Raw genomic sequence first — 27262 nt, forward strand, 5'->3', positions numbered from 1 at the left:
TTTGATCAATGGTCTGTCTGCTCCCGAGTTGGTTATGTACAGGCCTCCACCATTTAGCTGCAGTAATGTGGAGTGTGCTGTAAATCCACTCTCACTGATATACTACATGAACTTGTAGTATGGAGCACATAACCCAGTGACCAATATTGAAAGCCATAACCCTTCATTTGGTACACGTCATCGACCATCACCACCTACACCATGGTCACTTCTTACAGTAAACCCTGGCTGCGCAAGTCGACCAAGAATCCCAACGATGGTAAAAGGTACCAGTGGTTCCTAAGACGCTGCTTCATAGGGTCTAGGTAGGCGATACACGATCCCCCAGGCTATATAGTGAATGTAATCACCCAAGCAGCACTGTTATTGCTAGGTGCTTTTACAAATTAAATCCATGTGACCACAACAAAGTCGAACAGAGCATGGGTTTGGATTTGGTTTTCTTTGCTGAGAGTGTGAAAAATTAGTTGGTAAATGTATCTTTAAATTACAACTATGGCACCTCTACCAACATTTGCTTGACTGAATCATGACCTCTTTAAAGGTCAAGATAAATATATGGTTCATTAACAAACAGATCACAGGTGATATTTTGCCAGCTCTTTATTCACACGACCATGTCTGTTCATACAGTGTCTAGGCCCTGAGGTTGGTCTGGTCCTTCCTCCACTTGCTCAGGGGCCCCCTGTTGGGTCTGTACTGCACACCAACACCATCAGCAATCAGGCGTCCATCGGCGCACATGTCCTCGTAGCTGTCTCGGGGCCACTTGGTGAATCCCCACTTCTTGGAGATCACGATCTGCAATAGAAAATATAACATTAGTTAAAAGATGGTTGTGAATAGTGTTGGGAAACAATCAATCAATTAGTCGAGGACTTGAGCTGAACAAATTTTAATTAAACTATGAATGTGGTTTTAATTTTACAAAGCGCATATCTTGGCATCACTGAGCATGTTTGTTAATGAAAATTCGTCAAGTTTAATGGTTAGTAACTTCACATAAGTGTGCTGTGCTAAAACGATAATTCTGAATAATGGAAAATATTTTTTTACAATCAATAACCATTTTTTATGCGTCTTCTGATCAATTTTGGATTATTTTTGATCAACAAAAACAAGAAGCTTTGAGCATCGCCTGATTCACCTTCTGTCTGCCAGGGTACTTGAACTTGGCTCTCCTAAGAGCCTCAATCACAGCAGCCTCGTTCTGCTCTCTTGAACGAACTGACATGATTGGCTGTCCAATGTTGACACGAGCCACAGTTCCTTGGGGTTTACCCCAAGCTCCACGCATACCGGTCTGAAGTCTGAAATAGTATTATTATAAACATATCAACAAGAGTCATCAGAAGATGAAATATCCCCCGGCCCCCACATATTTGAAAGGACAAATCATCTCACAGTTACTTGATGTTTTCTTAGATTAAGTTTGACTCGTTTCCATCAAAGTCATGAAAAATATAAATGCCAGTGAACAGCAACAGCATTGATCTACACTATTGGGACCCGATGAAAGAGTCAATCAAGTCAGCGTCACTGAGCACTTGATGCTATACGTCACCTCATAAACCACCCATTCTAACTAGAAAAATCAGTACAATGCAAAAATTGTAAATAAAATTTATTCTCATATACTCCCACAATGTCAGTATTGGACACACACAAAAATGTCTTCACACTTGCACCTATACAATAAGGCAAACCCGGGCTAGTAGAATACCAGTGGACTTTGTACTTAAAACCCACAAATATTGCTTACAGTGTTAATGTTTACACCTACAGACTCCATCAATGTTCAAAGCTATGACTCACCGATCAGCACCGGCACATGACAACATCTTGTTGATTCGGATAACATGGAAAGGATGTAAGCGCACACGCAAGTGGAAAGAGTCCTTGCCGCAGACCTTCACTAGGTACTTGTTGGCGCAGATACGTCCAGCCTCCAGAGCTTCCGATGACAGCTGTTCATACTCATCGGAGATCAAGTGGACGCAGAGAGGGAACTCATCAACACGAGCCTTCTTCCTGCCCAAATCAAAGATTCGGATCTTTGGATCTGAAAAAGGTTGATTAATACTTAGTAACAGAAGAGATGTCAGACAATTCATAAGAATGACCCCCAGTGTTCAAATCCACATATTTTCACCCCTGCAAATATTTACACACTTTAACCAGTACTCCAGGGTATGGGCTTCACACAATTACCTACATGGTCAACTCATACCTGTCTTTGTCGCCTCAACTACTAAATAACCCTAATAACTATTTCACACTGCCTTCAGCAATACTGACCTCTTGGAACCTTCAGTCATTTTAAAGCTGCGTAAGTTGCTTCAGACTTATCCCTAGGGCTGGGATGATAAACTTTGCCATGATACAATGCATATCACGATAGTTTACTTCCAATACTATACATATCACGATATTACCCGGAATACACCTTGAAAGAGTGACACAGTATTAAGATTTAAAATGATTTATTTCAAGGTATTTGTGTATAATATCACTGTTGTAATAAACAAGCAAGACATTCTACCATACTTGCATAATTTTCTCTAGATAAGTATTTTGGTTACGTTTGACATGTTTAAGATAGTAGTGTTTCATATAAAAAGTTGTGCATCATTTTGTATCGATACACCAGTCAACAAAACTCAAATGTATCACGATGTATCGGTGTATCTGTGAATTGTCCCTGCCCTACTTATCCCTGTCACAAGGTTTCTATGTTGGCAAAACAAAGTGAGTGAGTTTAGTTTTGTGCCACACTCAGCAATATTCCAGCCACATGGAGGTGGTCTGTAAATAAATGAGTCTGGACCAGACAATCCAGTGATCAACAATATGAGCATCGATCAGTGCAATTGGGAACCGATGGCATGTCGACCAAGTCAGAGAGTCTGACCATCCGATCCCGTTAGTCACCTCTTACGATAAGCATAGTCGTATGTTATGTGTTATGGCAAGCATGGTTGCTGAAGGCCTTTTCTACCTCCAGACCTTCACGGGTCAGTAAAACAAAAACTGGTCTTGACACATTGTATCAATGTGCAGAATCAAACAAGCCAGCACTGTAAGCCCATTCAGAAGGCCAACCTCATGACTGAACACTGCAATACTAGTGTGTTTAAGCTTCCAGCCTGAGGACACAGATGGTCACTTGTGTACAAGCACATTTGTCATTTGAAATGTATCAGGAGGAGATAACCAAATGCCTCTTGTCTCATACATAATCTGGTGGCGTCACAGAACACAACAGAACAGTTAGTATAAGAATAAAAATAAATATCAAACAGGGATGATTAATTCCATGACCTTCAGTCAAAAATGTTTCCTTACCTGGGACACCACGGCAAAACCGTGACTTAGGATAGGGCTTGTTTTTACAGTAGCGGTAGCTGAAATAAGAATTCACTTGTTGAAAACAAAATATCTGTCTGAACACTAAATATAAATAAAATCAGTAATCAGTAAATAAAACTATGATAGTAATCTTGTAAAGTAATAAAACACTGTCTTATACAGAAAGAGAAGATTGTATTGGTCAGTGATGTTTTACACAAACAAATATCAGGCAGAAGGCCTACTTACATGCATCACGTTATGCAAATGTGGGGTAGCTATGGAGATTGTTTCAGTTTATGTCAAACAATTACTAAAAACAAATCAACTGTGGTTAAGCAGTAACACTGCATGCCACTCCAATATTTGTAGCATTTTTTGAGTGGATAAATATCACTTTTTCACATGGCAAGCGTGTAATATATCCTTAAAAAATATAAAAAATTACAATTCTAACAACCCTCTGCAGTCACTTACATCAGATAAACTTCATCAATGAACAGCAGGTGAGATACGCAACACAGTAAAGGGTTTAAGTCTTAAGTGATCTACTCTATAGTGAGCAATATAGCATTTAACAGAATGTAACTGTTCCTTAGTTTTTAACCACTAATCACTTGCTCTTTGGCTTTTTTTCGTGTGTGTGTGTGTTAACATCATGACACTTTTTAGTTTTAGCTAAAGATACCAACATGAGAAAAATACTCAGAACTCAAAGTTCCTGTCCTTTGTGTAAAAGATTACGATCTGAATTTTAATCTAAACGTCGCTAACTAAAATAACCCAGAGTGTGTTATCCATAATTTCATGTTCTGATTTTACGTGTTGAATTGTGCCAAATCATCATGATGGTTAATTTTGGTAGAACACTTCAGAACTATCTAAGGAAATCAAAACCTATGAATCGAAATGTTATGTTTTGACAACTGAATTTATTAAAGTTCTTGCTTCTTCTTCGATCTTCTTGAACGGTACTTTCGACTCACACACAAAAAGCGCAGAAAGTAATAGTACAATAACACGGTACAGAGTTCTCAGTATGTTATCTATATACATACCAACGGGCTGGTCGTCGCCCCATTTTTAATCTGCAAATGTAAGAAAGCAGTAATAAATGTACGCATAATAAAGCGTTAGTATTAAATTACGGTGTTTCAACTATACATTTCTCTATCATTATCTACCAAATGTTTACAATTACTACGATGTCGGCTGATTTAAAATCACAACAATTTTCTCCTAAGGGAACATGTCGGCCTACCTTCGAAGGGAAAGAACTCTATTTTACCGGAAGTTCGAGTCATGTGATCTCCGAGCACCTGCCAAAGTCGGAGGTTCCCGAGTTGTATTTGAGGAGTAGAAATGAGGGTGTAAACACGGCGACAGAAAGATAAATATGACACGAACTGTCACTTGGGCAGCTGTTTGGTTTGAAAGATCATGAGCGGTATGTAAAACATTAGTCATATGATGTATTAAACGTACGTTTGTGCTCGAAACTGATGAGATCTACAGGTAATCACTGCAGTTTGCCTGAGCGATTAAAGAGAGAGTAATGATTTGAGATCATTCTGTGTCGGATATTTGCCGGTGAGTAGCTGTCATCTAGTACCTGGCGGATCATAATTCATGCATGTGTGATATTTTGTTTTCGGCTTTATAAACAAATACTGACTTAACCTTGGCCACTTGTTACTTAACAGGAAATTATGGGTCTACCTATAATGTAGGCCAGTTGTTGCTCTTCATATGACTTTATACATTTCCAAAACAGACATAAACTTGCTTGCAAAAGGGAAAATATAGTATGTATGTATATTTCTGATGCATAAAATAAAACTCGATTATGGTGGCATGTATTTAAACCATTGCCTGGTTTATATTTTACTCTGACCAAGCATATATCCCCTTTGCTGTAAAGAATGGCTAATCACATGATTTATAGGTTATCACAATATCAGTGTTGAATGTTGTAGTTATCATGGTATCAGTCTGGGTCAGTAACACTAACCCAGAGACAAGCAATTTGATCCTATGGTTTGTGCTCTTGAAGATTCCTTATTCTTAATATAGTAAACTTTTTGCATATTGATTAGTATACTTTGTGCAATGTACACAATAATAAAAAATCCAGATACAGATATAAATCATCCGCTAATTTTATTTGACACAGAAGAGTTTTTTAAAAAACTACATTGCATGCAATGTTATATATTGTCTGCAACAGGCAACGGATCCTGTTGAGTTTGGAAATATTTGAAAAGTCTTGTTTAGGATGGTAATGGTTATGCAGGTAACATGACTGTTTCATCAAATATCCTGATTATCTCTTCAACCGCTGTATAATTTATCACATGTTATGATTCACCTTGGTTGTCTCATAGTCTTTCTGTCTTGTCAATACAAGACTCCATCTGATCCAGTGGATTGGTTATTATACATCAGCAAACAGATGGGGACTTTTGTTTTCATATAATTCTGTTTGAAATGCTGTAAAGGTTACTTTTGATTTCTTTCTGTTTGCATCCAGCCCCACATGTACAAGGTATGAAAATAAATGTCATGTCAGTAAGCTAGATGTAGAATTTTTATGCATTGTTCACTATAGTAGAGTTAATGAATGTGTGTGATGCCTGCAAACAAGCTGTAAACTATGATCTCTAAATGTATATATTTATACAGTGTGGATATGTCATTTGACTTTTTAGCTTTTTTACTTACATTTGTATGCAGACACCTATTAATTTATTAGGTATAGAGCTACATAAGGCTGCTGCTAGTCAAAGCCAAATGGAAATTTTGAGTGACTTGATCAAACTTGTCAGGGAAGTTATGGTAACCATGGTAACACTGAAACTTAGTCATTACAATAAGAAATCATAAAATATGCAACTTTTGGATAGCTTGGTATCATCGTGATCATGGGCTTGAGTTCAGGTGTTACAGCGAACTTGTCATTATGTTAATATAGGAATTACTACTGATCGTCATGAATTTCATTATGCCCTGCTGACAATGATGATTACTTCGTAGCTGTGCCAGGTTATGTAATGTGACAAATCTCATCTTCACTGTTAATGATATTGATTTTGTTTACCCTAACAGATTCTACAGCTTGTTAAAAATGAATGAGCCATGACTATCACAGTCCACCCTCGTGCTCAACAGTATCCTCAATCAATGTGGAAAATATTATGTTTATAGAAAACATTTCTGCAGTTTATTCAAAATAAAGCTGAAATTTGGGAATCCAGGAACAGATAGCATTTACTTAAGATTATGTATACTTGTAGACAAGGTGACAGTGTGGTGCTTGTTCTTGGTAACCAAGATGTTATGTGATGTATGTGTTGCTGTGGCTGAAAGGGTGTAAATAACCATGTTATCTAGCCCTTATATTTTCTTCCAACAGGAATAATTTGAATGTTGCAGGTGATGATTGTCATTTCACGGAAAGACAGAATCTCCTTACTCGACTCCTTGATGCTGTTAAACAGGTAAACATTTTTTTATCATTCTTATTCCTTTTGTGGGGTGGGGACAGTGGGGTAGCCAAGTTGTTTAAGTGTTTGCTCACCATGCTGAAGATCCAGGTTTGATTCCTCACATGGATACAATGTGTGAAGTATTTTTCTGGTGTTTGTCCCAAGCTGTATTAGTGTAATGTTGCTGGAATGTTGCTATTTTGGAGTCAAAACTAAAGTCTCTCTTTCCTTTTTTGTTGTTTTGCATTATGTTTGGACCCCCCTGGGCTTCTAGTGACTGAGTGAGTTTTCCACTGCTTTTAGCAGTGAAATGGACTTCACACATTTTACCCATATGTGGAATCATACCCAGGTCTTTAGCATCCGGACTGACCACTAGGCCTCTTCACTATCCCTTTCCAGCTTAGAATAAGACCAAGTATCTTATACTTGCTGTGTGAGGAAACTTGATGGATCAGATTGTCTTGCTGGAACTTTGTTCAATGTGTGTTGTTGTATCATAATGGCAGGGAGCAAATCTCAGTTGTTTTATTTACTTGACAGCATCTGCAAACTGAAATATTGCTGGTTGTGAAATTGAACAACAAACCCATAATAGCATTCTGTTGAAATGAGAAATCAATATAGACATATCATACATTTTTCTCTTTAATTGAATATTGATTTGGTACATGCATAGTTTGCTGAGCAGGTGTCAGTTCCATCTACAATAGTGCTGTGTATGGCGTAACAGAATATGCACTCACCATGTTCACTATCCAAGTGTTAATCAGCTGTTAAATCAAGAATACTTCTATAGACTTGACTTAACTGTTTAATTACAGTGTCAGGTGAGATTTGGCGGACGGTCAGAGCTAGCCACCGATGCAGACAGCAGGTAATTATGACCGTTACATTAGAAGTGCAGTCAGTGTATATGCCATTCAAAAAAAAGTATGGGTTATGGGATGTACAAGATTGATACAGGCAAATGATGAAGCCATGGAGGAGGAGAAATTAAGGGAAAAATGTGTCAGTGTATTCCATTCCTTTGGAAATGTTTCATCTGTATGGATATATTTTACTTTTTCTCATATGCATTGGCTATTGGCTAGTTGTATGCTCGCAAAATGCTTTTATTGCCTACTTCTTGTACTGACTGGTATAAATGCATCTGACAGGTAACATGTACCATAAGTCTAGTCCTGTCCCCTCAAATACTGCGGACAGGCAATACAAGAATGAGGTGCCAGCTATCTACACATATACCAAATTTACATAATTTTAATTTTAAAAAGCTGGTTATTGGATCTACATCAAAAACCAGATTGCAAAACATTCAGATCCACGAGGAACCACAGATACAAGTTAGAGGAAACAAATATGATGTTTTTGCCGAACCGTTTTTAAGGTGCTGAGGTGCCATTTTTTATTAGGCTATATTAAGATAACATTCATTGATAGAAAAACGTCAATATATCATTATGGTAGTGTGTTATTTTTAGCAGTTGATGAAAGTTTGTGAATATTTTGTATGGAATATTAATCAGCTAACATCATGCAATCTGATTGCTATGCATTGCAAATGTCATAGTTTAACAAATACTGCAGCATCTTTCTCAACTTTGATGAAGCCAGTATGAGATATCCTGATAATGTGAACTAATTCAATCTCATTTGGTGGACATGATCTGCAATTTCACTTAATGACTCTTAGCTTTACCGTTTTTATGGTTGATAGATGAACATATTTTGTGTTTTTGGAAAGCTCCTATCTTCGACAGTTTGATATCTGTAAACACCAGGGAATGTCGCAATTGGCCTCTAGCAACTCATGCTAGTTCTGAGGGGCAACTGGCAAGACATTGTGGTAAAAATCATCAACTTGGTTGATGTATGTCATCCAATCACAATTGCATAAACAATGCACAGGATGTCAGGTGCCGGATTGTCTGGTCCCCACTTATTTATATACAGACCACTATCATAAATAGCTGGAATATTGCTGAATTGCTGTTAAACCACAAATCCAACATTTGAGTTTAGCAGTTATTTTATTAAAAAAAAAGTAATAATGGTAAACATCCAGAATCTGTTAATGTGTGATGCACTGATTTGAGAAGAAAAAAACACTGTCACTATCAATGAGATTACCTCAGGACACATACTGTTTTGTTACTGTCATCTCTGTGTATTCAGATGAATCAGATCTACCAGAACCATTAATTTATGACAGGATTGTTTAAACAGGAAGAAACACTAGTTTTCAGATGTGTATGTGGAGGTGTTTAACTAATCACATGTTCTCAAATGTTTGATTATGATGTTATATTATTTTAGGAATTACTAAAATTCCAAATTTGAACTTGTTCAGGTTTGAAATTTGTTGCTCAGTCAATAACTTGAAATTATTGTTTGTATTCTTTTTACATTCTTTGAACACTTTTGTCCTAAGGAGAGGTGCTGTGAAGTGCAAATTTTTGTTTAAATTTTCTAATTTTGTTGTGGCTTTAAAAGTATATAATTTGAACTTAAAAAACCAAGGGAATTTTCTGTTCCACCATTAAATGGTCAAGATTAAAGTACTTCATATTTCACTTGTCTTCAAGTGTTTGTAGCCAGTACTACTTGCACCACAATGTTTAAATGTACTGCCATTCTCCTTGACCTTTGAAATTTTGCAATCCACATGCTAATTGCCTGGTGCATGCAATGTATGTATGTAATTATCTCCTTATGTGCAGGGTGTCCTGTCTGTGTGCAGCGTGGGAGGCGGCACTGCAACATGGCATGCGCAAGAACAACAAGGCTCTCACTGCCATCAAGTAAGTGTAGTTTGTTCTTGTTTGACTCCTCATGGGAGCCGAATGGAGTGGTGCTGTACAGAAACAGCCTTATCTCTATGACAGTCGAAATGTGTGTTGAGGTATGGGAGTTAGGATCACCTGAATGCTACGAAAAGATCGCTTTGAATAACAGCCTCCTGGGCAATAGTGTCTGATTTTTAATCATCCCTTTGTTTGACATCCAGTGTTTGATGCAGCTTTGAGTGAAATCATGCCATGACCGAACTCCTGTCTTGTTAGCATTTATGACTACAGACCTTCCAGTGAATATAGCTTTGTATGTCTCCATAAAGAACTCTCTGAATGGATCGGTTCCCAATTCCATAATATTGTCTCAGTGATTTGTCTATTGTTACCCTCATATTAGCACTAAGGTAAGTTTGTGGAGTGAGGCGCATTACAAATAACCCATGCTAACTCAGAAGGGCTTAGCAAAGTATGAATTTGAGAATATTCAGTTTTGCATCATTTTCAAGATCACTTTTATGTAGATTTTTCATCGTTCCATTTGATGATGATATTGCATAGTACCTACCAGAGTATGAAGATGTTTATACCATCCACCACTAGTTTGTCTTTACCAAGTCATGTTACACAATGATATACCATGTAATGTAATAAGATGTTCATGCCATCCACCACTAGTTTGCCTTTACTAATTCATGTTACACCACGATATACCATGTAATATAATAAGATGTTCACATCATTACCCACTAATTTGCTTGCATCAAGATCAGCACCAGAATATGCCATATTTCAGTAATAGACAGCAGGATCATACCACTTACTTGGATACAGAAATACAGACAAGACATATTGTCACACCCAGCTGACACAGCATATTGAGCCACACAATGTTGTGTTTACACACATTCCATGTTTATTACCAGATCTAAGTCCATGATTACATGGTCTATGTATGTTCTCAAGGCAGGTGACGGAGAGAGCAGGGCTGTCAAAAGTAACAGATTTCCTTAATGACATCAAGAATATTGATCCTGAGCCAGGTAAGTATCAAACACCCTCCATCTGTTGATGGGAGATAACATTTGCTTGTTTTATGACAGAACTTGGTCCTAAGACTGTCATTTCAACTGCTTCCTGAGTGATGGTAATGTGTCTGATGACGTCTCCAAATCTAAGTTAATACTGCGTGGGTTTTCCAGTCAGTCAACTTTCTAAAATAATTTCATTTTTTCTGGCAATGTGGGGTAGCCTACTAGTTAAAGTGTTGGCTTGTGATGCTGAAGATCTGGGTTCGATCGCCCACATGAGTAGAATGGGTGAAGCCATTTTCTGGTGTCCCCTTCCATGATATTGCTGAAATATTGCGAAGAATCTAGTATAAAACTAAACTCCCTCACTTGTTTTCTAACCACCTTATTTCAAACGCTCCGATCTTAGTAAATTCAAACCCAGACTGAAGACCTTTTCCCTTATTTTGGAGCAGATGGATTTGTCTTAGTGGCCGTATGTGACAAAGTGTGAAATATACAATATAATGTTTATTTTGTGATAGTTTTCACTCAGAACTGCCAAATTAGGTGTGTACATCAGATATGATTCTCTGGATGGTTTGGTCAGTTATACAGAGGTTTTTAATGTCTTGATTCTGACTGGTTGATGAGAAAGTTCATCTGGTTGATGCTTAGTGTTGTGGTAAGGATTAGTACATTAATACAGTTTCAAACCTTTCAATACCTTGTACAGTTGTTTAACATTAGAATTCATCATGATAGATAAATAGATGACCAGGGAAGAGATTTTGGACACTCTCTTAGATAGTCGTAAGGTGGTGTTAATGCATGACACTTATGACTGTCTAAATGCTAAGAGAACTTCGAAATCTTGGCCCAGGCATATCTGAACTGATTTTTACATAGGACATGCTATTTATTATGTGAGAATACCTCTGCATGTAGCATATATTCTGTGAAACTTTTGAAAGTGTTTGAAAATGTGAACATACTGCCATATGTCAGGCAGACTAAGCATATGTAGGGAATAGTTATATATTCAGTGGCTTCTAATAAGTGTGTTTGTGTTGACCAGTCTTCTGGCAGTATGCTAAGGAGGTCCTGACTAAACATGAGCTACAACGTTTTGCCAACCTGAAGACCATCAACACCGATGCTGGACGAGGGCGGGCTTGGCTCCGTGCTTCATTCAATGAACATTCCCTGGAAAGATATATGCACATGCTCATCGATAGTGATGACTTGCTCAGGTGAGATGGTTGAGAGGGACAGGCTCATTCATAGCAATGACTTGCTCAGGTAATATAGTACAGGGAGAAAGGCTCATAGAAAGTGGTGATTTCAATAGGGTCAATAATTGAAAGAGACATATTTGTCAATAGTGAGGACTTGCTCAGGCAAGGTAGTAGAGACAGTCTCATCAATAATGAGGACAGGCTGACATGAGATAATAGAGAGTGACAGAAAGATCATCAATAATAAGGATTTGCTCAGGTGAGAAAGTAGAGAGGGGCAGGTAATTGATGGCAACAAATTGCTTACATGAGATAGTGTTAGTATGTAGGGTCATAATGGAGCAAAACAGGTTAGTGTCTGACAAACGTATGAGGCTCAGTATCCATCTCTCATCCTGATCTTCAGGCAGAATTAGGTGTTATTAAAGCAAACATTTCATTATAAAACCTTTTACTTTCAGTCAGTTTTATGAAGAGTGGGCATTCCTCCGTGATCAGGAGAGAAGCAGCATGCTGCCCATGATGTCGGCCGGTAGGTGACGGTCATCCACATACTCACCCACTTATCTGACTGTACTCAACATAATGCAGTGGCTTACACACACTTGTCTGTTTGTTGGAGCCACATGCAGGTTTCCTGTCTCACAATAAGTAGTGAAATTGTCCCTTTTGAAACCATAGTGTTGTTGTTAATGCCATTTGCCCACCACATTCTCAGTCATGGCTTATTCACTTTATGTTCAGTCTGTAAACTGGCACTATCAGCATGATGGAAAACTATTTTCCAGTGCAAGAGCAACTCTTGTGAAGCTGCAGAAAAGGTGCACCACTATCCAACTATTAATTAACAATTAATAAACCTCTACTCAAATTTCATTACTTTAGATCTGGATGGTTTTAATCTCTCTGTCAAATATAAAATATGTAACTGTATTATCTACTCCAAGAAAGTCCTATTTCAGGAATATAACAATTTCCATTTAGCAAGTGAATGAAATGTAAATTTGAATGTGTGTCTTAAATGATATTCTTTTATCAATATATATGTGTCATTCTGCAGGTCTTGGTTCTATTTTGTTTGCCATCACCATTGACCGACCAGAGCTAAACAGAGCACACCATGTGTCTAACAATGTGCATGTAAACAACACTACAGATCCGGGGACAGCTGCTGATGTTCAAGAGGAGCCTCATGCTGTTATTGCTGGGGACAATGGTAGGTCCTTTGTTCCAAAGCTGGGGATAGGGGTAGGTCGGCTGTTTCATAATTGGAACAATGGTAGGTCCTTTGTTCCAAAGCTGGGGATAGGGGTAGGTCGGCTGTTTCATAATTGGAACAATGGTAGGTCCTTTGTTCCAAAGCTGGGGATAGGGGTAGGTCGGCTGTTTCATAAGTGGAACATTGGTAGGTCCTTTGTTCCAAAGCTGGGGATAGGGGTAGGTCGCCTGTTTCGTAAGTGGAACAATGGTAGGTCCTTTGTTCCAAAGCTGGGGATAGGGGTAGGTCGGCTGTTTCATAAGTGGAACAATGGTAGGTCTTTGCTTCATGGACTGGGATACTCACTGGTCCTTTAGTTCAAAGCTGGGAATGGTAGTAAGTCTTTTGTTTCATAGCTGGGGACAATGGTGGTCCCTTTGTTTCAAAGGGTGGCACAGTGTTAGTTCCTTTGTTTCATAACTGGGAACAGTGGTTGGTTTGTTGATTCATAACTGGGAATAATGGATGGTTGTTGTTTCATGGCTGAGAACAGTGATAGGTCCTTTGTTTCATAGCTGGATACAGAGGGAGGTTCTAGTTTCATAAATGAGGACAGTGGTAAGTTCTTTGTTATGTAACAAATATAAATCATGAACACCATTTGGACATTCTGAGCAGTGTCTTAAGCTAACATTCTTTTTATGTTAGGAGAAATTGCAGAGAGTGTCAAAAAGAAGGAAAAAAAGAAAAAGAAGAAGATAGCTAACATTGTCAGCTTTGATGAAGATGATGCAGATGTGTTCAGTGAATCAGGCTTGGTGACCGCCAAGTCCAGGAAGTCTCCCCACAGCTCTGTCAGTTCTGACATCACATCAAGGGAGGATTCCATTAAAGACATGTCTGACAATGTAGAGGACAAAGTTGGTGTTCAGATGAGAAATGGTGATCCAGGTGATGGAGTCATGTCAAAGGGAGGCAACTCTACCCAATCAAATAAGACCACTCCAGTTGTAAGTCAAGCATCTTCAGATGGACTGTCAAGGTCAAGTCTGGGGTCATTCAGTTCAGAAGATGTGGAATTAGGGTAAGTTTGGGTAGAGGATTTACGACAATACCTTACTTCATTGAGAGCTTGAAATATCTTTATAAAACTGCCCATGATGCAAAATCTTTTTGGAAAAGTTGTGCAGAATGATACACTCCCCAACGCTAAGTCGCTGACCTGAGGCATCCAGTCTTCATTAATCAGCTTTATTAGCCCTGGATATTGCGACCCCAGGGAGAGATTCCTGACCAAAATAACCATTTCCGTAAGTTTCCAAATTAATCTACTTATCTGTAAAGATAGGTAGGATCATGAGCATTATGCATTTTACGTCCACATGCCCATATGACATAAGGAACTGATACTTGGAGTTTACAATGTGTCAAACAATGGGACTTTCATTAAAAGAAGTATTTGTTTCAGAAAGTAGTAAAACAATTAATTTGCTGGCTACCAATGTTAACAGGCTTGATGAAAATGCAAGGGCTCAAAAATCCCATCACCCAAGGTCCATCACAAGTCAGTTTTCTTTTCAGGCGCTCAATAATGGTTCTTACTTGTCTGTCGGCTACTTGATAATTTCCTCTTATAGTTTCAAACTGCAACTGAAAACTTCGATCTGCTCAAAATGTAGCCATAAAATTTCACAAGGATAATAAAATAGAGTTATCTTTCTTTGCTATTTATCACTTTTTTCGATAAATTGTTAAGTTAAACATTAAAATGAAATATCGTGTTTATTTATTCTTTTATAGTTACATTATCATGATCATGTCATAAAATCAGGGCAAGTGGAAAATTAGTCAGGACAAGTTACTTTCTTACCGTCACTGGTGTCAAGAGGCTTTTATAAAAAAAAATTCTACCCCTGACATGTGAAATATAGATGATAGAAATATAGATTCCTTGTAGGGTATATTTAAGTGACCAAAAACGTATATACAGTCTCCAGCAAAATCTCCATCCTCCATCCCACTCTTGGTGAAGTAGCAAAGTTTGTTGTGCATGTTGATAGTGACACCAATGTTTGTACATGTGTATGTTGGTGAACTAACTTTCATTTCTGTTCAGGGAGGGCGCAGCAACATTGACGCCCCTCTCGCCGGGAGGTCATCCTATTGATTTGACACCACCAAGTGGCAGGAATTCCTCCCAGAGTCAGACAGGTGAGTTCTGATGTGATGCACCCATCCTGTGTGCTGTGTTACTCCTCCTCCTTGTAGCTCTGGATCCCTTGTCCCAGGAAAAGTCATCTTTACTAATATTCCTGGTATACTTTATAACTAACACTGTGTAATCATTTAAAAATTACTGTATCTCCTATTAATGTGTCAAAGCCTGAATTCTTATATTGAATACTAACACCAGCATCCCATTTTCCCTTTTATGCTGGATTGGATGGTACTAAATGAAATAGCATTGTGGATCATATATTGTGTCTATGTCTAGTAGATAAAGACCATATGGACCAGTGCCTAGAGTTTTTAAGCTCTCTTACCACTAAGATAGTCATAAGTGCCATGCATTAACATTAACTTACAACTATCTTAATGCTGAGAGAGCTTCGAAAATATAGGCCCTGGTTCAAAGTGGGAGATAGATCCACAATAAACACGAACAGAAAAAGAGAATTTGAAATTGTATTACTTATAAGTCAGGTTTGCTTGCATCATGTCATTAATATCATGAATGTCCATACACACTCAGCTAATGAAGTCGATGATCTCAGCTTCAAGATGTCGCTATGGCAGCTATGAAGGATCAGTTTATACCATTACTAGTTTCAGTTAATATGTGATGAAATTTGATGTTTGTCAGTTAGTAGTGAGACTCGAGCTACAGAAGCCACGTTATGCAGTCTTAATTATTGTACTCAAGCAAACAGTTCTCAAGTAAGCAAAGACGTCAAGGATACAGGGCATTCTGGGTATGGAAGGAGGATAACTCCAGATGAATCTCCTTCCAAGGATAGATATCTCCTTTTAGCAATACATATGGTTGCTGAATGTCACCTTAAAGGAAGAATGTGGTTCCAACATTTTATGGCTACACTGTCAGCTGGGTATTCTGCAGATGAATGGAAAGTTTAACCAGCTCAGTGAGTTGCCAAACAAAAGCCAATAGAAAGAAAATGTACAGAGGAAATTCATACTGACCTACCTACTGTTATTCCTGATTAAACATTTAAGAAGCTTACGATAGAGTGACTTTCAGGGGATGCTTGTGAAAACCTACTTACAGCACTGAAACACCTGGTGTCAGCTGTTGTTTCCTGCATCATTTTTGAGAGGAGCAATTGATGTTTTGTCATTGGCTGCAACTTTCAAAGAAACTGATAAACATGACGTCTTCTAAATATTCAGTGGCACTATTTGAATACTGAAATTTGTTATTTGACAGCTCACCAAAGGTTGTAGAGAAAAAAGTCTATAAAGAGTAAGGTTTTAACATAGAGGTCTAGGATTGACATTACTGTGAGAAATGATGATGCTGTTGCCATTATTCATACCTAGTGTATGCAATGCTATATACAGTGGATTCTGAAGTTCTGGGGTATGCGGGAGAGGATGTAGAATCGGCTGCCCTGGCTCTGGCAATGGTTCAGAAGGGGCTCAATCAAAGGTCAGTATCACAGGCATCACTTCATTATCACTTTGAGAAGTTTCTGATAGTAAATTAAATGTCACCAAATTAAATGTTGACCAGCATTCAGTGTTGTGAATAAGCAAAGTGCCAGGCTACCATCATAATTTAGACATTCATCAGGCCCTCTTTTGATCAAACACTTAAACCGGGATGTAAATATACCACATTTTATTATTATTCACACATGTTTATAGCAGTGGCCCCAACACAGAATCTACCTGTTAACGACACCTGTAAAGATCAGGATCAGAATTCATCTTCAGCAGCCTGTGGTTGCTGTAAGAGCCATCGAACAGGTGGTCAGGCTTGCTGACTTGGTTGATGTGTCATTGTATACCATTTGCATAGATCAATACTCATACTGTTGATCATTGGATTGTCTAATGACTGCCATATAGTTGGACTATTGCTGAATGCAGTGTTAAACAAACAAATGTGTTACTGGTCTTCATGCAAGTGCTTATTTTGAACATGCCCTTATTTGTCTCTTATTATTTAGCCTGTAACACTTCAAGGGAGATAATTATGATTTACAGTTTATCAACTTACTGTGAAGTAGTCTGAACCAAATACAATAATGAACACTTAATATAAATGTAACTCTGTTAAGAGTTGCATTGCACTATACCCACCCATGACATGAAGTGTCTCATAGTTTCCTCATACCATCATTCCAGCCCCCGTACCCAAGGAGATGGTGGCAGCATTGATGAAGTGTTGGAACAGCAGGGAATCGGTGGGCAGAGTATGTGTCACACAACTAGTCCCATTGCCCTGCCCTCCAGCCCTAAGACAGCAGCTGAGAAGAGTGAGATAAAATTACTTGATAGGCATGCAGTAACTAGCATAGCCCTCTTACTAACAATACTCCTTACTGGGACATTCAGTTTGGGTTCATTTTGTTGCTTCACTCTCCACACATACTATTTCTCAATAACATGTTTTTTTTCTTATATTTATTCCTATTTCTAACACAAAGGTGTTTTTTCACCATTAACACTTTCACTACTAACAGTTGTCAGCTTACTATACTCTCCTCTCCCTGACTTCTTTTACATGAGCTTTGTCATGTTTAGTTTATTTGCAGTAATAAAGACTAATCCTATTTATCGAAAATGAAACAGCTAATAGTTTTAATCGCGAGTATTACATATGGATAGATTTCTTAAAGTGACATTTTTGAAGTAATTTATAATGTTCGTAAGTACGTAAGTACATAAATAATTTGTATCAGTTAACATGCTGCTGTTCTTTAAACATTGTTTATGTCATCTTTAAAGTATATTCAAAACATATGGTGAATATTACCAATGTAAGTTTGGTGCTACTTTGGGACCATTCATATTTTATGGCTAGGGGATGATGCTGATTCACCCATTTTGTTCTGAAGTAGGGGGTGATTGATCTTTGTACGACATGTGCTTGGGGATATGGGTTGGGGGTCACTGATTTTGTACATGACCTGCAAGGAGATGTCACTTACTTTGTACATAAATTTAGGTTGGGGGTCATTCACATAGTACATACTTTTCCATAAATATAAATCATCACTTCCCAGCCATAAATTATGAACTGACTTTTATTTTGATAGTCGAAGAACACAGGTGAAGAAATCTGTTGATTTTCATTGTAGGTGACTTGAAACAAGCTGTAGTTGCCATGATGCTAAGGAAGGATGAAGTTGAAGAACAAAACAAGTGAGTTATGGACAGAGTAATAACATCAAATGTACAGTAGATCAAGCTGGTGGTTCATCTATTACCATGGTTACAATCAAACGGAGGAACTATAGTAGTCCATAATTGAAATATTTCCATGTCTTTGCCCATTTTTGGAACCATGTGATACATTGTATGTGCCAGGTCAGTGAAGGCAATGTTGGAGCATGAAATGGAGACCTCATCGATGTTACGAGCGGAGATTGAGGAGCTGAAGCTGCAGCAGCAGTCCCGGCAGGAGATGGACCTTGCTAAGATACAAGCACTGCAGAAGTAAGTTGCCATGGGAACCAACACTGTTTCCATGTTAGATGTTGGATGTTTGTTACTAATCTTGTTCAGACTCTGGCATCAGAAAAGAATGTTGTCATGTTAACAAGCATAGTTACCGTAGTTACCTTCCACAAGACTAATGCTTCAGCCTTAGCCACAGGCATTGCAGCAGTATGTTGGTATAAATACATAAGGCTACCTGATTGATACTAGTAGGACCTAATCAAACTGCAGGCAGCACAGAAAATGCCACGGTGACAAGCACTCTTTCCACAGTTAAGCCTTTTAAATGGTTCTTGGTTAGACCTTGACAGATTGCAGGCATTCAGGAAGTATTCAGTGGTTTTCATTCCCTTTTGTCCTTTTGGTACTTTTTGGGGATATGTTGGCTAGAATGTATTTGGAATATTTCACACAGCATCTGACTGGTATTAAGGTACTGAGTCTACTGTATCCCACCTGTATCCCACCTGTATCCCACCTGTGTCTCACCTGCATCATGCCGTTGTGTTTGCTGTGCAGGGAGAATGAGCTGTTGAAGCACCAGTTACGGAAGTATGTGAATGCTGTTCAACTCCTGAGGACTGAGGCTGTAAACAAAGATGGTATGCTGGGAACTCCCATTCTTTCAATGTCCATGTTCTCCTGAAGTTCATATGTGAAGTTCATTGTAGTCAGTAAGCCTGTAGAAGGTATTCTGGAAGACAACATGTTTTCAGGACCAAAATCAAGTGGTCATGTCTCAGAACTATAGTTGGTTAGGTTTGAGATGACATTCTCCTTAATGGCCCTAAAGACAAAATGTCTTGTTAACCTTTTTCAAACTTTTAGACAGGTTAGCATTGATCAGGTCTGATACAAGAATATGTTGATTTTTTTAAATGGCTTGTGAAATAATGTGTGAAAGTTGATGGTTTGTTTTACGTTTTTCAGCTAACCTTGGAGTGAGCCTGGAGGAGCCCCAGCCATCTATCCCCCCGGAGAAACCCATGATTGACTACAGCTACGAGGCATCAGAGTATGAGAAGAAACTCATCCAGGTATAACCAAAGTTAGAAAATGTGCAGAGTTCTATGCAGTTCTCATGATTATTCCAACTTTCTCATCACAGATAACATGATGATGATTTATAAACATATTTATCTCATAATTAAATGGCTATCTTTATGCTGCTGCAATAGAAGTACATGGAAATGTATTGAAAAGAGACCTCAGTGATTTCCTTGAACCAATGTATCCCAGTACAGGGAATCAAACCTGTGCCGTCAGTGTGATTAAGCAACACTTTTACCATTATGCCACCATTGGAGACAGACAATTTCTTGTAAAGATAACCAGATGCCATCACAGTCTACTGAAAAAAGTAGACATATTGACAACTGTTCTTTGAATTCAGAAATGAAAAGGAGACCCTGCAAGACCTTGAAATAATTAATAACTTCATACTAGAGACATACTGCCATCGATATCAGATAGGAGGTATTGTCACGGTTAATTACAATGTCTACAGGTAGCAGAAATGCATGGTGAGCTGATGGAGTTTAATGAGCTGCTGCATCGACAACTCAACTGTAAGGAGACGCTGCTGAAGCAACTCCGCCAGGAGCTTGTGGACCTCCGTGGACCGGTGAGTTGCCATGTTTACTTGTGAATATGACTGCACTTTAGCCAATATAGTTGTGATTCTCCTAGTTGAACATATAACTGGGTTGAAGCCATGTTATAACTTTCGTATAAAGGTAGAGTATAAGTGTTATTAATATGTTTTCAAGGAATATATGACTGGATTATGACTACAATTTCGGTTAGTTGCCAACACTGGCATAAATTCTCAGTCCCATCTTTGGCTTGCACATTTATCATCAGCTCTATACAATCCAGCACATTGTCTAAACCAGATTATTTGCCAGTTTAGACAGCTTCCAGCATCTGCATGTTTTAACTATTTGTTACATGGGAAATGTGTTTTTGTACTGCACAAAAGTGTCATGTAGATAAGTTAGGTAAGTGTTATGTAGATAAGTAAGATAAGTCTAACCCCACTATGACCAGTTTGTCTGTTCATATCATGTCCTCTTAATGTGGGAAATGACATTAATCCTCTTGATGAAATTAGTCAAACTCATGAATAGAAGTATTGACTTGTAAAAGGATCTCGATGACTGAACTCTGGCATCTGAAGTAGCAGATCCTGGTACAACCAAGGGCCTCAACTTTGCATAACATGATTCATTTCCTCCACTGTCCATGTATAGTATGAGGGTTAATTCCTGTCAACAGTCATATTGCTCCTCTGATGGTAAAAATTAATGTGTTGAGCTCATCACCCAAGAGATAGGCACCACATCAGACGTATGAGATGAACAGTGCCACTACATGTTGTCTTGATATGGAAGGAAAGCTGGACCTGATCCAGGTCTTCAGCTTTAATGACTTTGGTGAAGGCAGCAAGCATGGCTATCATGCTGACAAACCTATAAGCTCTGTTAATCGAAAGCTAAATCTGTTTATCAACAGCTTGTTCAGATGTGTCGGGAATACACAGGGGCACAACACTGTGAAACTAATCATGGTGTCTTAGACGAGTGGGGTACCCAAGGAGACACCGAATGACTAAGGTGTTTGCTATACATGTAGCTGATACACTCTGTGTCCTGTTGCAGCTGCCATATCATGCAGAGGCTTCTATTGAAGACTCCATACCAGGGGAGAGTGAAGTGTATGTATTGTCATGTTATTCTTTCTATCTAAGCTCAAACAAAGACAGTTATATAGATATGATAATGAAACTGTGTCTTTATTTTGATGTGCTAACTGATTGTATCAGGGGGGGTTCTTTCAATTTCAGCCTTGCTTTACCTCGGACCCTGGTGAACATTTGGATCCCTTCAGCCTTTATCAGAGGAACTGCCACTGACTCACACCATGTGTACCAGGTTAGTGTCATTGACAGACTTCAGACACAGACTTCAGACACAGACTCTAGACCCAGAATGCAGACAAACTCCAGACACAGACCTCAGACACAGACTCTAGATACAGAAATCAGAAACAGACTGCAGACAAATTCAAAACACAGGGTCCAGACACAAACCTCAGACGCAGACTCCAGACACAGACCCAAGAAACTGACATAATTATATGCCTCTCACCGATTTCAAAGATGACAAGGCTCAAACCTTAGACACAGTCATATGCACTCTTGAAATAGATGTAAGGCACCAGAAACAGATGTCAGACAAAGACGTCCGATACAAACCCCAGATGCAGATGGTTTTCATACTTAGGCCCTAAAACACAGATCACATATTACAGACATTTAGATTGTAGACATTTAGATACAGACACTCAAAATTAACTTCAGACACACACTCAATTCTCAGATCTCAGACACAAACACTGAAACAGCAGATACACCTTCTCACACAAACACTTCAGTTATAGACTGTTTGGCTCAAAAGCGGACCAATGAATTGCAATCTAACTTCAAATCTAATATGCATAACATACTCAATGAAACGCTGATAATAATCTAAACATCATACCAACTCTGTAAGGTTTTTGCAGAATTTTATGTCCTAATAATGAAAAAGTTGTTTTAACCATAATTAAAGTATTGACACAGTTCACTGTTTATTACAAGGGAGGAGTGCAGAGAAAGGTGTTCGAGAAGCATGTGCACAAGTGCCAAGAACGTTATTTATTCATTAACCTGTGCTGTGCTGTCTCACACACCTGACTCTCACTTTCCCTGCACTCCTCCCTCTTAACAAATAGTGAAACTGTGTCAATATCCATGGAAACATTTTGGAGTCTCAAATTGACAGGTGTTTTTCATTTCTGGATCACAACTCAAAACCTTCCTAATATCTGTCACCAAAACTTGGTAGATATGTGTGGCAGACCCCAAAGTGGTGCCTTTTGCTATTTGCAGGTTTTTGTGATTTATCATTTTCTGGGTTTCCATGAAAACAATTTGGACTTAGTCTCAAAATGGAGGAATGGACCTCGTTTCCAGAGCGAAAACTATCTAATATCTTTCAGCAAAATTTGGCAGATATTTGAGGCAAACCACAAAGTCATGCATTTTGCTATTTACAAAGTTTTGGCATTTTTATTCTTCCTTGTTTCCAAGGAAACAATTCAGACTTAGTCTCAAAATGGATGGATGGGCTTCGTTTCTGGAGCACAACTCGAAAACCATTTCATATCTTTTAACAGATCTTGGCAGATATATGAGGCAGATCTTGAAGTGGTACCTTTTGCTGTTTACAGATATATGTCATCAATTCCATGGAAGCAATTCAAACTTAATAAACAATTCAAACATTAAGTAACTGTCAGATGATTTGTCGTTTCAGATGTTGGGGCAGGGGGATATGTCATCTTATTATGACTCTTTTAAGTGTTATGAGAGTGTATTTTCCGTAATTTGAGTTGTTATTAATTATTATTGTGGAAGTTGTGATTGGGTTACAATATTTAAGGTCTTAGTGTTAGTTATTATGGGTCACATTTCTTACAGAGAATTGTTTAAACAGCACACCTCTAAAGCAGTACGTTGGAGTTATCTGCCCTTGCCTTTCTATTTGTTGACTTTCGGGAGACTGTTCTAGAGCATTCCACATTACGTTAGTGGCGATGATCATATGTGCTCGAACTTTCAAGAAATGACTGAATGTATATATAAATGCTAGTGGCCGTGTTGTCAATGGACACGGACACACACATTTACTGGAGTAACATCATCAATCTCCGTCAGCGCTTGATCTACATAATCACTGCCTGACCGCTCGCTGTGTTGCATTCTGCATAACTGTTTCTCATTCTCACTTTGGTGAGTTTGCTATATATTTTGTGACCCATTGCCTTAGATTTTGTCTCATTTGTATTGTATTTGAAATCGGTATTGTTAATTTGACTTGTGACTTTGTATAACTTGCTTTCTTTGCTTAATAATACAATGTTTGAATGTTTTAGACTTGTCTTTGTTCCGTTTTGCTGGTTCACTTTTGAGCCAAACGGACTATACTGTAGCTTCATGCATATGAAATATTGTAAATTTTAATATGCATCCGTTAGTTTACAGTTTTTTTTTAACATTTGATGTGTTTATGATTTGTTGCTCAGGTTTTTGTCCGGATACGAGATGAAGAATGGAATGTCTACCGCCGATATAGCCAGTTTCATGATCTACATGTCAAGTTAAAAAAACTTTACCCGCTGGTCAGCAAATTTGAATTCCCACCCAAGAAAACAATCGGCAGCAAGGTGAGAAGTCTGTTTTTGCACAACAGTATGTTTGTCATTTTTGTTATCTCAAGTGATGGTTCCTAAGTTGTATGCAAAATGAAATTATCGTTCTCATCTAATGAAAAGTGCAACACCCTGCACTCTAACCCTCAATCCTTACTCTTACATCACCCACAACCCTCCCCTACACCACCCACAACCTTTACAGACTCCTCTTACTCCTACCCTTACCCTTACCCATACACTCTACACCCCTTCCCCTACACATACCCATACAAGCTACACCCTACCCTTACCCTTACCCTTACCCTTACCCTTACCCTTACACCTACACCTACACCTACACCTACACCTACACCTACACCTACACCTACACCTACACCTACACCCTATGCCTACACCAAACACCTACCTTTACCCCAAATTCTGCATGCCTACCTTTATCCCTACACTTTATGCCGTACATCCGATCCTTACAATCACACACTTTGCCTACACAAAACACCTACCCTTACCCATACCCCTGCACGCTATGCCTACCTTTACACACTATGCCTACACCCAAAATCTACCTTTACTCATACTCCTACACTTCCCTTTATCCGTACACCCTTACCCCAGCACCAGTACTAAGCACCCTGGAAATAATGTTCAGCTTTCTGTAGCCCATACCTACACCCAGGCTGGCCCTAGTGTGTCCTACTTGTGTTTGCCAAGGTGTGTCCTATTTGTGTAGGCCCAGGAATGTCCTACTTACGTTGGCCCAGGTATGTCCTGCTTGTGTTGTCGTACTTGTTTTGACCCAAGTATGTCCCACCATGTGTGTCCAATATATTTACAGGATGCCAAGGTGGTGGAGGTTCGTCGTCAGTCACTCCAGAAGTATCTTCGTCAAGTAATCAACCTACTCATGGAGAAGAATGAACAATTTGTTACAAGCGTCACAAAAGAAAGTTTAATGACCACCCTACCTTTCTTCAAGTAAGGAGTGTCTTGAATTTTATACCATAATAGTTCCTAACAGTTGTGTTTTCCAAGACCCAAACCTTCCCAAATTGTAGTGAGTTCATATTTTAGAGAGTTACAGCCCTTGACCCATGTCTTTCTATTTAGGGCTACTTCCTGTGTGAAATGGGGACAAGAGTTCATTGGAAACAACTTGTAAAGTTATATGAATTAAAGCTTGCATGCTTGTATAAGAGTTTCACCAGGACGACATGTAATGTATTTACTCATTCATGTATGATACTTTAATAAGTGGCCCATGAAGGTCGGGGGTAGAATAGGCCTTCAGCAACCCATGCTTGCCATGAAAGGCAACTATGCTTGTCATAAGAGGCGACTGGAGGGATCATGGTCAGGATTGCTGACTTGGTTGACACATGTCATCAGTTGACAGTTGCACAGATTGATGCTCATTATGTTGATCACTGGATTGTCTGGTCCAGACTCGATTATTTACAGACCGCCACCATATAGCTGGAATACTGCTGGGTGCAGCGTAAAGCTAAACTCACTCACTCACTCACTATTTTAGAAAGTGTGGAGTGTGTGCAAGTGGAACAGGTTAGTGAGCATTCCTTAGCAGTGGTTATCAAGACAGATGAGTCATATTTAGTACAATAAATTACATTACCAAGAGTAGTATCCATTGTTACGTTTTTTAAGATTCTGTGTTTCGTCCTGACAATTAGAAGTGGTGGGGGTAGCCCAGTGATTAAACTTTAAAGCGTTCACTCATCACTCCAAAGACCAGGGTTCAATTCACCATATGGATACAATGTGTGAAGCCCAATGCTGATGTCCCCTATCCATCATGATATTTATGGAATACTCACTCACTCACTCACTCACTACCTCACTTTGCATGATTATTAGAGTTTTTCAGTTTACATTATATTTCATCTTACTTGCCTCTATGTAAAGTATATTAACAAATAACATTTTAATGTGACCTGTAGTGGGTGATAGTGATGTTGCTGTTTCATGTTCCATGTTATTCTAAACATACTGACACTTATCAATTCGTTTTAGGTGGGGTAGCCTTGTGGTTAAAGCATTGTCATGCCGAAGATCCATGTTTGATTCTACACATGGGTACATTGTGTGAAGCCCATTTCTAGTATCCCCCACTGTGATATTGCTGGAATATTGCTAAAAGCGGCATAAAAATATACTCACTCACTCACTCACTTGTTGTTTTTTCAGTGACCAGGATGAAGGGAGTAAGAAAGGTCGGAAAGGTAAACCTGTAATCCCAAAACGGGGTGCCCAGCCTCATGCTCCATCACAGCAACAGCTGCAGGAAGGCGCAACATCATCATCACAAGGGGCATCACAATGACACTCCGTTGACCCGTAGTATTTAATTCCTGGGACAAAATCAGTGTCAAAAGCCAGCTAAAGATTTTGCTATGTCATGCAATCTGTCATTCTCAGGTCATAGTAAAAAGTACATTTTTCTCTCTACTGTAGGTAGCAACATAAGACATCATGTTTAAAACTTGTATTATATTCCTTATATTTACTTCACTTAATGTAGAAAAAAATATAATTACACACTATGCCTAGCTCATGAGGAATAATATTTTGTGAATTATGTGATATGATATGTTGTAAGGGAAATGTGTTTTATGTACAAGTACTGCTTTACATGAAAATTATTATATACTGCTTGTGCCTGAACATTCACTGTGTGCATATATGTTTTGTGATACCATTGGTCTCATTGCAACTCTTCATAATGAGACTGAAATACTGTTTAAGTAGCATTTAAACCCAGGTTACACCTAGTTCTGACAGGAATCAGAGTTCTTATTCTCGAAATGTTCGTGGTCCTATGAATTCTTAACTTTGATTGCAGCCAATGGGTTAAGAATGGGCTTAAGAAGTTTAAAGTGTTACAGACATTTTGAGAATAAGGACCCTGAATCTTACATGTGACATTTTGACAAACATATCAGGCAGTTGGTTCTGTGTAAATGGCAACACCAATGGTACATCAGACCGTATTACCCTTTTATAAGTCTGCACCCTTATGTATGTGACTACATGGGGAAATCCTGTAAATTTGCAATTATAGGACCTAATTATTAATTATTATGAATTCAAGGATTTCTTATATACATAGTTAAGCAAACAGTTCAAGTTCAATGATTAAAGAAAGCTATCTGCAACCTGACTCCCTTAGACCAGATTGCTTAATTGTTAGAATATTTGAATGGCAGTTTCAAACAGATGTTGTGAGTCTTTCTGA

General features: G+C 38.5%; 2 protein-coding genes across 4 annotated transcripts; one reads left to right on the forward strand and one right to left on the reverse strand.

The window, feature by feature from the left end:
• Nucleotides 1-588: 588 nt before the first annotated feature.
• Nucleotides 589-4613, reverse strand: LOC137284434 (large ribosomal subunit protein uL16-like). The gene is made up of 5 exons (XM_067816227.1): nt 4407-4613; nt 3346-3404; nt 1816-2062; nt 1148-1310; nt 589-801 (listed from the first exon to the last, which is right to left on the reverse strand). Exons 1-5 carry the CDS (start codon nt 4427-4429, stop codon nt 637-639), a joined length of 657 nt encoding a protein of 218 aa, XP_067672328.1. The 5' UTR covers nt 4430-4613; the 3' UTR covers nt 589-636.
• A 32-nt stretch (nt 4614-4645) lies between these two features.
• Nucleotides 4646-26401, forward strand: LOC137284435 (sorting nexin-29-like). 3 transcript variants are annotated; one of them, XM_067816229.1, is made up of 22 exons: nt 4646-4795; nt 6781-6845; nt 7658-7710; nt 9557-9637; nt 10592-10668; nt 11714-11888; nt 12335-12405; nt 12934-13089; nt 13780-14155; nt 15188-15282; nt 16651-16738; nt 17440-17570; nt 18396-18459; nt 18625-18753; nt 19276-19358; nt 19687-19793; nt 20264-20380; nt 21417-21472; nt 21602-21689; nt 23884-24024; nt 24848-24987; nt 26215-26401. In XM_067816229.1, the coding sequence occupies exons 1-22, from the start codon at nt 4789-4791 to the stop codon at nt 26348-26350; spliced, it is 2436 nt and encodes an 811-aa protein (XP_067672330.1). In that variant the 5' UTR covers nt 4646-4788; the 3' UTR covers nt 26351-26401. The 3 variants fall into 3 exon arrangements, with proteins under 3 accessions (XP_067672330.1, XP_067672331.1, XP_067672332.1); XM_067816230.1 differs by having other exon boundaries at nt 17440-17507; XM_067816231.1 differs by lacking the exon at nt 24848-24987 and having other exon boundaries at nt 26215-26264.
• Nucleotides 26402-27262: the final 861 nt, after the last annotated feature.

This window comes from Haliotis asinina, chromosome 5 (assembly GCF_037392515.1).
Source record: "Haliotis asinina isolate JCU_RB_2024 chromosome 5, JCU_Hal_asi_v2, whole genome shotgun sequence".
Taxonomy (NCBI): Eukaryota; Metazoa; Mollusca; class Gastropoda; order Lepetellida; family Haliotidae; genus Haliotis; species Haliotis asinina.